Below are 12,587 nucleotides of genomic sequence, written 5' to 3' on the forward strand. Positions count from 1 at the left end.
CTGCCTAGCAATCGGGGGAGATCATATCCCCTACTTAAGACCGGATGTTTCTTGCTGGACACCCATCACAGGGATTTTTCGGCCTTCAGTCGCATTGCGCTCCATGCTACTTTTTCAATAAAGCTTCTTTTTATCCCTCTGATTTCTCTTTTAGTAAGTGTTGCTTACATTACACATGTCCTTACGTATTGGGGATCTTACGGTATTAAATGTGTTGATTTGGAAAGCTTTTTGTACAAAGTTATATTGAAAAAACAGTCTCGTCCATAATTTTTGCACACCAGTGTAGATCATATACCCGTTAATTTCAAGCTTCAATCACAGTAAACGGTTGATTGTTTGAAAAGTGGAAAAAGAGCTTAATTCCATATTGTGAATTTTCGTACAGTTGACTATATTTTTATAGGTCACTTAAATTTAAAATTGATATTCTTAATAGAGCTGCATTCATAGCAATTTTTAGTAATTTCGTATATAGAAAATGAATACTTCTAGCACAAAACTGATAAAGTTTTCCTTTAAGAAGACACACTCCAAAAAAAAAAAAAAAAAAAGCAATTGTAATAATTAAAAAAACTGTCAAGAGGATGATATTAGGTCAACTAATACAAATACAAAAGTGACGACCAGCAACAGGCTCTGGGCCCAGCTAGACTGGTCATAGTCAATTTACAATCCCCAGTGAAGATCAATAGCCCTCTTAAAACTATCTACTCCCTTGCTCATTACCACCTCTTCCGGTAAACTGTTCCAAGGATAAAATAATAGTTTTTCCTAACATCCATGTTAGCCTGAGATTTAAATAGCTTAAAACAATGACCCCTTGTCCTGCTTTCAGTGCTAAACTGAATCATGTCCCCTCGGTCTCTTCTTTGCTCAAGACTGTACATTTTTAGCCTTCTAAGCCTGGAATCATAGTCTAAGTGAGAAAGTCCATTTATCAGCCTTGTAGCTCGCCTTTGAACCCTTTCCAATACATTAATGTCTTTCTTAAGATAAGGAGACCAAAACTGAACAGCATACTCCAAATGAGGTCTTACCAAACTTCTATACAAGGGCAGAAGAACTTCTTTAGATTTGTTTGAAATAGATCTGTTGATAAACCCAAGCATCTTATTGGCCTTGTTACTAGCAATGCTGCACTGTTGGCTAAACTTTAAATCCTGTCTTATTAAGACCCCCAGATCAGTAACTTTGTCTGCCTGACTAATGACTGAACCTTGCAAATAATAACTTGTACCCCTATTTCCATGCCCTAAATGTAGCACTTGACATTTCCCAACATTAACAGCCATACCCCATTTATCAGCCCACTCCGTAATATGATCTAGATCCTCTTGCAGCTGATTTGCTTGTTCTTCATTTTCTAGTCCCCATAACTTTGACATCATCAGCAAAACAATTCATGTTCCCAGAAATATTTTTGTGAATATCGTTCATAAAGACAATGAACAAAACAGGCCCTAACACTGATCCTTGAGGAACCCCGCTTAAAACCTCACTCCAATTAGAATAATTTCCCTTACAACTACTTTTTGTTTCCTTCCGGTCAGCCAGTTTTTTACCCAAACGAAAGTTTTCCCTCCTATTCCTATATCAGCTAATTTGCTAAGTACAGCAACATGCGGTACCTTATCGAAAGCTTTTTGAAAATCAATGTAAACAACATTTACAGGCTTCTTATTAACTAGTTAATTAAAGAAAGATAACGATGATTTTAATTGAAATAGTTTGTAAAACTCAATGGTACAGGAAGACTAGTACAGAGCTAACATTAGGCTTGCCAGATTTCTGGAATGCTCACCCGGGACAACGGAAAAGACATTGAACGTAGCAGTGGGTCGCATGGATTAGTTTTGCGTGCCGTATGTTGGGCACTACTGTTTTGGAGCATTAGAATTCCTTCTTTTCTGTATTCTATCGCCTGACTTAAGATCTTTATTTTCTAAAACATTCAACAAATTAAGATAAACTCTGATAACTTTAATAATAAAGTTCTTACGAGTGATGGAATCGAACTTGCATGCAATTGAATTGCTTTTTTTTTTCTTGAGTGGGCGTAGCAAAACTAAGAACGTGAAATTTTACTACTACGGAATATGAAACATAAGAAGTGTTGAAAATAACAGAAGATTCAAAATATGTGATGTCCAGGCAGTAAAATCACATCGCACAAAATGGCAAGCGGTTGCGACAGAAGTGGATGCAATGAGATTTCAAAATTCAGATTTGATTTTTGGATCGTTCAATTTTCCACTTTTAATAGCTTTTATGTGTTATACTGTTAAATCACTCAAGATTTCTAATGCTCCTTTAGCTACTGTTCCTTTCTCTTTGTCCAGGACATTTTTCCATGACTTGAAATAAATTTCCATGACTTTCAATGAAAATTTCAATTTTCCATGACTTTTCCAGGTCTGAAATTCTGTTATTTTTTTCCATGACTTTCCAGGAATTCCAAGACCCGTACGAACCCTGTAAATTTCATTTAAAGCTGACTAGTTGTTCTGGTCAAAATCGGGAAAATATGAAAATTATCTTAACTTTGAGCACCAGTGTATAAAGTGCAGACTAAATCTATGAGTAAAGCTCATGATACAGTGGCTCCCAAAAGTTGTTCGTACACCTACGACTTCCATTGGTTAGAATTAATACTTCGGAAAAAAATATTTTATTATAAGATCTATGATATATTTTTCACAAAATTGCATGAAAATATTTAATAAAACATTAAAACATAATTTTTTAAAAAATCAAAAAACAAAAAGTGCCGGAAATTTTATGTCACAAAAGTCTTTGTACAGTTTAAAAAACGCCTATATATTATTGAATAATCTAACTTTTTATTAAGTTATTATTTAGTAGAATATCATGCAGTATCAACAACAGCTTTTAAACGTCTGGGAATAGATTTCATTGTTTTTTCTTTCTTTTTCTTGCGCAATTTCCGAGTAAGTGTTTAACCACAGTTCGAGTCTTACTGTTTCTAGCTCTATTTTCGTTTCAAAGCCACATTTTCGTAATCTAGCATCCAGATATCTCTAAATATGTTACATTAAGTTCAAATCTGGAGATTGAAAGGATTTTTTCTAAACTTTAGGACAATTTTTGAGGCACTAGACGCAAACGTTGAAAACCGTGTGCTTCTTATCGTTATCTTGATAAAAAAAACAAAGTTGTTTCCCATAACCAAATTTTTGGCTGAGAGTTTAAAATTGGTTTTTAAAACAGTTAAACGAACAGCATTAATCATTATTTCATCAAAAAATTCCAAACTACCAAGTCCTAATGCTGATATGCACCCTCACACAAGAACACCTTCACCGTCCTGATTAACTGGTCCAACTAAGTTCTTAAGATTAAGTTCCTAATTTTTTCTTCTACTTACAATTATACAACAATTCAACCAAAAATGTTGAATTTATTTTTATCTGAAAGTAAGACGTTTTGATCTTATTTATCATTGATTTTGCAACGAAAAGCGTAAGCATTCTGTTTTTCACACGGTCAAGAAAATTTCTGCGGGAAGAGGTCCCTTTTAATCCAGTTAATCAGAGAACTTGGCGAACAATTTTAGGGGAAAATTAAATATAAAAATTTTCATTTAACTGTGCAAAAACTTTTACAGCACTCAAATGTGTATTTTTCATAAATTTTTTAATTGTACATCTCCGATCACGCTTTGCAACTTTACCAGTTGACCCTTTCTTACCTTATTTTCGGTCCGATTCTTTTCTTTAAAGCATTTTATCAGGCACTTTACTGTAAAATGAAATAAAATAACTTATTTAGAAACATTTCAAACCAATTTAGCGCTACTGTGTGGGAAAAATTCAAATTTTGAATGGTGTTTGTGGTTTTTTACGAATACCAGCCATTTTAAAGTAATAAGCACAATATTAAGGAATAAATAAACAAAAAAATTCAAGCCAAATGATTTTTAAGGGTCAACACAATGCAAAAATAATAAAAAACACGACATATGATAGTTTTAATCACGAATTCATTCGAAAATATTTGAGTGTACGATGACTTTTGCGGCGTATTATTTCTCTGTCTTTTCGTTTTTTGACTCATTTCGAAAAAAAGATCCGTCAATATTTTTTAAAACCTACAGGGTTTTATTTAAAATGACATAGGAATGATGTAAAAAAATATTGGACTTCATATTCGAATTCAGTTTTGCGTTATTTTGGTTTTACTAAAAAATTTCAAAGTGTACGAACACTTTTGGGAGCCACTGTATATACCAATTTTGAAATCAAAGTGTAAACCACCAAGCTGGAAAATATCATCTAGAATCAGATTAGGCAGCAGAAAGAGCACGAATTTAGAATAAATTTAGTAACACTTTGGAGCATTGTGTAAAAATATGTATCAACGATGAAATTGTTCATTCAAAAGTTTTTTTTATTCATGGGCATTTTATTAGTTTTAAAAAATAGCTTTTATGGTTTTCAATTACAAATTTGGAGCAATTTTAAAAATTTTATTTAATATATATCTGCATTTTAAAAGTAATATATTTTATAAAATAACATTCAATATGCTTTCTAAAACCATGTTTAATATAGCTTCATCTACGAACAAAAGGGTTTGCCCATCAGTGACTTTATCAGCATCTTTAACACACATAAAAAAATAACCATGCAGAATAACAGTAATAAATATTCAAAATAAATGCTTTGTAGAACAGTTACAAGAAAATTATAACAGAAGGACAACATTTGTATAACATTTGTTTTAAATTCAAATAAAAAAGCAATAAACAGAGTGCACAGATGTCCTGATTTTTTTAAGCTTGTCCAGAGTCTGAAAATGTCCTGAGTCTTAAGATTCAAGTTCTCATTTGGTTGGTCCTGAACTTTAGTTGAATTTTAAGATAATCAAGCTAAAAGCATCTTATTTTTTATCAGCAAGGTGGAACTTTCGTTAATGACTCTAATTAGGAGCTATGATTTACTTAAGTATAAATATTATTTTCTGGCATTTCCTGCAAGACAATCTTTCTTCATTGTGCACCAAAATTAAAGAAAAATAGATTTTGGGCTACAAAAATATGCTAAATAAGATATCAACTAATCAAGAAAATTGAAAACAGAAGCCCTGATCATAATTTTGGAGTTTTCAAGAACAATTCTTGGTTGAGTAACTTTCAAAATGGCTTTTAACTAAAAACCGATAAATCATAAATGTTTTGATTTTTCTGGACTATGAACACGTAACTGACAATGGTCAATCACCAACAAATCCTGGACAAACTCTGAAAAATAATTTGTCTGGAGTCTAAAATCTTTTCCTGGCTCCTAAGATTTTACAATTTTTGATTATTATTACTTTTCTTTTACAACTACTTAATTTAAGGTATTTTTCTGTGCATCTGGTGATCCATTTACAAGTACACTCTAGAAAGATACATTAGGGTGGTTCAAAAAAACTTTTTTTTCAGCTAGTCTAGAACACTTCCTATTTTTTTATACTTACTAATAGTATTATGCTGTATAAGTTTTAGCTTCTTACTCAAATTTTAAGATAGTGCTCAATGACCCCTCAATTTAACATTAGTCGTATCATAAAAATTGCCACCAAATTGAGCAATATTTAATTTCCCCAGCTGTTTTTTTTTTTTTTTTGTAAATAATTGTTTTATTGCAATGTATATGCATATTTCTAGTGTATGTTATAATATGTAGCATTGTTTTTTCAGTTTGAAGTATTTTTTTAACCCCCTTCTCCATACTATTGAAGTTTGCAGGAGTGGTTGAGCACCTTCTTTCAGTTGAAATAGGAAGCTAAAATTCTTCCAGTATATTGCTATCCACAAGTCTAAAAATATTGCGGGGTGTCCCGGTATCTAGAAGAAACTTTTTTTTTTACATGTATTTTTGAACCACTCTAAGGTACATATAATATGTTTGGTATGTTTAAAATCCATTATCTAAATATAAATAAATAAACTATTAAAATACATAACACAGATTATCCAGTTTTTCACTTGCATAAATAGCTGCATTGATAGTCAGAAGCTGCAGTTGAACACATTACTAAAGGGTGGATTGGCACCATCGGATACCCCCGACAACAGTTCATGGGCGCCCAGGTCTATTGGGCCCATCTCAGTTTTCATGACCCGGGACTTTGGGGTGCAAGGCAAGTGGTCAGCTGAAAGCAAAACTCCAATGTTTAGTTCCCAAGCATGCCTAGTACTTATTTTTTTGACATGCTAAAGGGATGGAGGGCTGAGGCGAGCATGCCTAACCTGGGAATCGAACCCTGGTCTGAGGGGTGGAAGCACAAAACGGTGGAAGCAAATGGGTTTCTTGGATTTTTAAGGCTCATTCAAATATTATTTGGTTCTAACAAAAAAACAATAAGAGTCTTATGAGAAAATAAAACTTCAATTTAAATATTTATAAAACAAAATAGATAATGCATGAAATACACCGCCAGCTCAGTCAATTTCAGCCGAGGACTGCAGTTTCGTGCTTATTAGCACTCATCAGCCCGGCATAGGAGTGACTGAGATGGAGGTGGAAAAACTCTTAAGGAAGCCAAGAGTGCCAAACAAACTGGTAGCTAACATAGAATTAGCACTGACCAGACGAGTGACTGAAACAATGGTTCAGTTCAATTCGAATATTGCAGGCAAGGCAGGTATATTCAGTAAGTTACCACCCTATAGCCAGGGCTAAGGCAGAAATACATGAAATACACTGCGAGCTCAGTCAATTCCAGCCGAGGACTGCAGTTTCGTGCTTATTAGCACTCAACAGCCCGGCATAGGACTAACTGAGCTGGAGGTGGAAAACCTCTTGCTAATAAGCACGAAACTGCAGTTCTCAGCTGGAATTGACTGAGCTGGCAGTGTATTTCATGTATTTCTGCCTTAGCCCTGGCTATAGGGCGGTAACTTACTGAAAATAGATAATGTTTTTCTTTACTTTCTCTTGAAATACAGCCTGTTACAGCTTACAGTTTCTTTCCTTCAATGTTTATAGAATATTGGTTAGAGATATCTCTTGTTCCTGTACTGAATAAAGATACATTTCTTCATATATAAGGGTTGCCCAAATAAAAAGTGGACAAGTTGAATAAAAATAATACTTTTAATGTAAATCAAAAGAAATCGTCATGGGCGTTGAAGTACAGGTCCCAGCGTTGCAGTAGCAGGTCAATGCCTTCGCTGTAGAAAGATTGGGGCTGATTCCTGAGGAAGTCCTGCACGGCTTCGTTCACTTTATCGTTCGAATGGAAAGGTTTAACCTGTAATGCTCTCTAAAGCGGCCCAAAGATGTGGAAGTCCCAGGTTGACAAGTGTGGACTATACTGGGGTGCTCCAAAACTTCCAAACAAAAAATTTGTTTAATATTGTCTGGGTTTCCTGGGATAATCTTTGTGGATGATTAGTGTGAACCGTTCCTTTACTCAGGTTGAGTTTGTCACTAATTTAATGTGTTTCTTAATATTTCCATTAGCTTGGATCATTTCATTAATGAAGACAATGGAATCATTGGTGATCGGGATGTTTGCTTGGCCCGGTCTCGGCAGATCTGATGTCATTTGTCGCCCTTAACCGTACTACTGCGCTTTCCGATCTGGACACATCCATGGATAGCACGACTTTCTTTTCGTACACTTTCCTCTACTGCAAACAGGTTTAACCGCTGAACGGCATTTGAGATGCATACTTGATACCACCCTTTATATACTTGCGCAGTGGCGCTCTAATTGAATCATTCATTCTGATTTTATTGCACTTGTCCACTTTTCATTTGGACAACCTTTATATTTAAATTTCAACGTAAAACATAAAACCAACAAAAGGTGCAGCTCTCCTCCTTCTTGTATGGATGTCTTCAAATAGTCTAGCATAGTTGCAAAAAGAAATTTTTTCCTGGATCAATAGTTTTACCGGCACCATAGCAAACAGGTTAATTGAATTCTTCCTGAACTACAGTAACATTATAAATTATTTCTCAAAAGGTGCTCTTCTGAATCAAATTTTATGGCATCTATGCCTTAAATCAGATGGCAGTTTTTCTTTAAAGATGTATTTTTTAAACAAGTAACAATATAACAGATACAAAGAACTACCTGTTTCTTTCTTTCATTGTTTCTTCTTTCCAGGGCCAGATTAAAGCATGGGCACATGGGACACAGACCCAGGGCAACAACATTTAGGGGGCACCGAATCTGTTGTCAAAGCTTCTTAAAAAATATTTTCAAAATTTTTATTCGTTTCCTTTTTTTTAACCTCAATTTTACCTCACTATAAAATGCATAGTAGGGGGGGGGGGTCACCAAATTTATGTTTGTTCCCAGGGCCTAGAAAAGTCATACTCGGGCCCTGCTTCTTTAATTTTTTTTTATTGCAATTCACTTTTAATGATTGCATAACATATCAATAAATTGAGCTAAGTTATTAACAAAAAGATCGGGTTTAACAAGAGGGTGGGTCAGATCTGAAGTCCTGCAAAAGAAAAAAAAAACATATTACACACAAATCCAAAAGCAATTTGGGTTACATATTTCAATTATTGAGGTCTTTCATAATTAAAGTACTACATGAAAAGGATGAACATAAAAATAAGTTTTTTTAACTACACAAAATGGTTCATGTCAAAACAAAAGAACTTGTTTTTGAAAATTTATTAGAGAATGAAGCTTACAACTTTTAAAGCAAAACATGAATATTATTATTAACATTCATATAATTAGTGAAACCTGTGTATAACGATACTAATGATATTTGCTATATCCAAGCAAAATGCCAGCATGAATAATCAAACTGTCTATACTGATAACCTGTCTTTTACAATATTTTTTTAGGTCTCAACAGTATCGTTGTAGACAGGCTTTTACTGTACATAATTTTGGATTAGTAAAATAATCATAAATGAAATTGTGAAAGAAATTCTCTAAAGAATAATGTTCATAAATATTAATCTTAAACATGTAAACGAATATAGTATGACATAAATATTGTCACATCAAGAACATTGTGAACAAAGAAAGCATGACTGAGACAGAAACATCACTATGAAAAAAGGCCGAAATATATAACTTTGTGCAGAAACCTTATTACATTTCCCCTCGTTATATTGCTCATTCGGATATATCAAGCTTTTCCATTGTGTCCCAAAATATAAAAGGTGAAAAAAATCTTTGCTTTTGGTTTGACAACATAGAAAAAAAATTTCTCAGAAAAAGTCCTCTATTCCAGGCAAAATTTAGAAGAGCAGCACTTTTGTTGCTATAGTTACTCATTGATACTACTGGTACATTCTGTCCTGCAGCCAGTTATTGTATCTAATTTAGAAAACATGTATGTTATCATTTTGGTGGTTCTAAGTCCCACCAAAGAAAAAGAAAGAAAGAAAAGGAGAAGAAAAAAAATGGGACATAAATTTTTGAAAATAATAATTTTCTTGGAATGTTTTTAGATAAATGCAGAAAAATGGGAAAAGAAGAGAATGATTAGAAAATAAGAGCAAGGAAACAGAAAATTGCATTACCTAAACTTTCCAGTTTTAACCATTACACCTTTCATTCCACACTTTTGAGCAGCATGAACATCACTGTTCATATCATCACCTATCATAACCGCCTAAAAATCATGAAAAATTATTATGAAATTCAATAAAATTATTAAATATATAAAGTAATAAATAAAACAAGTCAGGAGAAAGAAATATTACTTGATGTGGTGCAATGGAAATATCTCTCAAAGCATTTAGGAAAAAATCAGGAGCAGGCTTTCCAATTACTTCAGCTTGAACTCCAGTAGAATACTGTCAATATGTTTAAAAAAAAAGCATTGATTTCATGCATTGACTATATGAGAATTAATTACTTTAAAAAGTAATAAGTTAGTTCCTGTAAGGCAGCAGAGTCGGAGGAAAAACAACCGACTACAGCTCCAACTCAAGGAATTTTAGAGCATTTGACTCCGACTCCTTTACCTCAAAATCTGCCCGACTCCGACTCCACCACTCTGACTCAGCAGCCTGACAGAGTTGGGGACTTGGAGGGAAAACAACCGACTCTGTATCCCTTGCCTCAAAATTAGTCCAACTCCGACTCCATACTGTGGTTTCTATCAATAATTGAAAAATGCACATTTTATTGCTATTAATAGGGTTCCCACTCACTTCAAAAAATTAAATTCCTTGATTTTTCATGGTTTTACAAAAACATTCTACAAATTTCTAGACTAGTGTTTCTTCCCCAGTGAAGATCAATGGCCATCTTAAAACTATCTATACCCTTGCACTTTACATCCTCTTCTGGTAAGCTTCTCCAAGTGTCCGCAATCCTACTGAAGTAGGAACTTTTTCTCATTCCCAGATGAGCTTTAGATTTGAATAGTTTAAAATAATGACCTCTGGTCCTGCTTTTTATGCAAAGTTTAGACCGTCAACATCCTTCTTTTGGATACATTTAAACAACTGAATCATTTCCCTTCTGACTCCCCTTTGCTTGAGGCTATACATATTAAGCCTTTTAAATCTGATATCAAAATCTAAATTTCTTTTCCAGTATAGTGGCCTTCTTTCAAACACTTTCTCAAACATGGGACCCAAACAGGATGAAAAATACTGAAATAATATGGCTTTGTGAACAAACACAACATTGTTAGTATATTGTACTACACCTGAAAGCTCTCAGGTGTATTTTTGTATTTAAACAGCAGACTACTTTAATCAGATGCATGAAATTAACTGGAACATGTTGAATTTAGCTTCTAATGCCCTCCTTTTTTTCTGCACACAGTATTTTTCACTCTCAAAAAATACCGAATTCAGTAAAAATAGTAAAAAATCACTTTCTAATAAATAAATATCTTTCTCGAGATATGCAAACCAAAACTGAACAGCATACTAAAAAATAGCAAACAACATTTCATTCAAATACATGAATATAACCAAAGTCTGACAAAAAATTGTAAAATCCTTTAGACACCAGCCTAATTATTTCATGCAGCTTATCAAGTAAATTCAAAGTGCCATGGCTCTAGAACTAGTCGCAAAGGTAACTTTTTCAATCGCCCCATGGGACCTGGCGCTTGATATTTGTCAAAAAACGGATATATATAAACAATACAGGGTGTATTAGTACAGCGTTTGGACTTTCAGGGCAGATAGAGTACACCTAGATGATGGAAAATCACATAGCTATGTATAGTCAGAAACGCTTTCCTGACGTGATGGTGATGACATAAAGCACAAGAAAGACAGGACACGAATAAGAGGAGAAAACATATTTATTATTTTTAATACAGCAAAAATACTCAAGGTTCATACCCTTTAGGCAGAAAAAAATTCAAGCACTTTTCAAGGTAAAAAATTTTGTTTTCAAGGCAATATCATAAATTTGTACTAAAAATATTGTATGCAGATTTCATTTACTACAAACACATAGAAATAAGGCAATAATACAAAAAAGTACAGGAAAACAAAATTGCTTTTTCTACAACGAGAGATGCTTTGATGAAAGATCTACTGCATTGAAAGTTTTTCTGAAAATGTTTGAAAAGTTTGGTCATAAAGAGAAGCAGATACCAAGAGGCTTAATTTTGAGGTTTTTCAAAGGTTGCAGCAGTCAGAGGTTTGTATATTTTCTAGAATCAGCAAATTAATACTTAAAAAAAAAGCCTTTCATAAGTGCTTTTAATTTTTATGGGAAGAAACTAAAATACCCAAGTTCAATGGCATTGCCAGAGAGGAGTTTTTGAAGTCACTCCCCCCCCCCCCCCGTTTTCAACATTTATTTCCAATATCTATACAGTGGTTTATTACAATATAAGGGCGGTTAGGACAAAAACACAACCCAGAAAGTTATTTCAGTTTGCACTATTAAGTTCTTAAAATATTAGGTTTGCAAATCATTTATAAATATGCAAATCAATTATTCATATGTATTTATTACGCAGGGCCTGATTACTGAATAGGTCAACTAGGCCTTGGCCTCCCGCTCTTTAGGGGCCCCCAAATGGCTAAAATTACTTTATTTAACGAAAAAAACGGTAATGTTTGATTACCGGGACGCCTGAAAAAGGGTTTGGCCTAGGGCCCCTCGACGTCTTAATCGGGCCCTGTTATTAGCTGTTCAGCCAATAAGGCATTTCAACTGTCCTCGAGTCAATTTAAAAATTAGGAAGTAAGAAAAGTTTATGAAAGTCCACAGTCCAGTCTCTACACCTCAAAATATACAAAAGCAGCTTAAGCAGTGATAAATACTGTGAATGCAAACTTGAGCCTATTCAGCTTTCATTGATTAACTTGCAATAGACAATAAATGTGCAAGTTCAGATTTATAGAGCCATATTTCGAAATTGAAAAGATTCACAAGAAGTTGACATATATTATGACAGAAGTAGTTTTATTTTGGGAAAAAATGGGTTATTGTTGAAATTAGAATTTAAATTTAGAAAGGCAATAATATTCAGGTGTAATTGTGATTTGTGAGTTCATAAAAAATTACCTGAAAGTTTCAAAGAGCAAAATGGGGCGAGGGGGGGGGGGAATAATTTTTAAAACTAAGACCCCTATTACTTCAATATACATATGTACAACAATAACTTTTGC

General features: G+C 33.7%; 1 protein-coding gene across 1 annotated transcript in view; it reads right to left on the reverse strand.

Annotated features, from left to right (window-relative positions):
• Window positions 1-6,897: 6,897 nt before the first annotated feature.
• LOC129225932 (phospholysine phosphohistidine inorganic pyrophosphate phosphatase-like) overlaps window positions 6,898-12,587 on the reverse strand; it is a 28,409-nt gene continuing 22,719 nt past the window's right edge. The window contains exons 6-8 of the mRNA XM_054860474.1: window positions 9,699-9,791; window positions 9,516-9,607; window positions 6,898-8,470 (exon numbers count right to left, since the gene is read on the reverse strand). Coding sequence (XP_054716449.1) covers window positions 8,383-8,470; window positions 9,516-9,607; window positions 9,699-9,791 — 273 coding nt within the window. The 3' untranslated portion in view covers window positions 6,898-8,382. The remainder of the gene's footprint in view (window positions 8,471-9,515; window positions 9,608-9,698; window positions 9,792-12,587) is intronic.

Source organism: Uloborus diversus, chromosome 7 (assembly GCF_026930045.1).
Source record: "Uloborus diversus isolate 005 chromosome 7, Udiv.v.3.1, whole genome shotgun sequence".
Lineage (NCBI taxonomy): Eukaryota > Metazoa > Arthropoda > Arachnida > Araneae > Uloboridae > Uloborus > Uloborus diversus.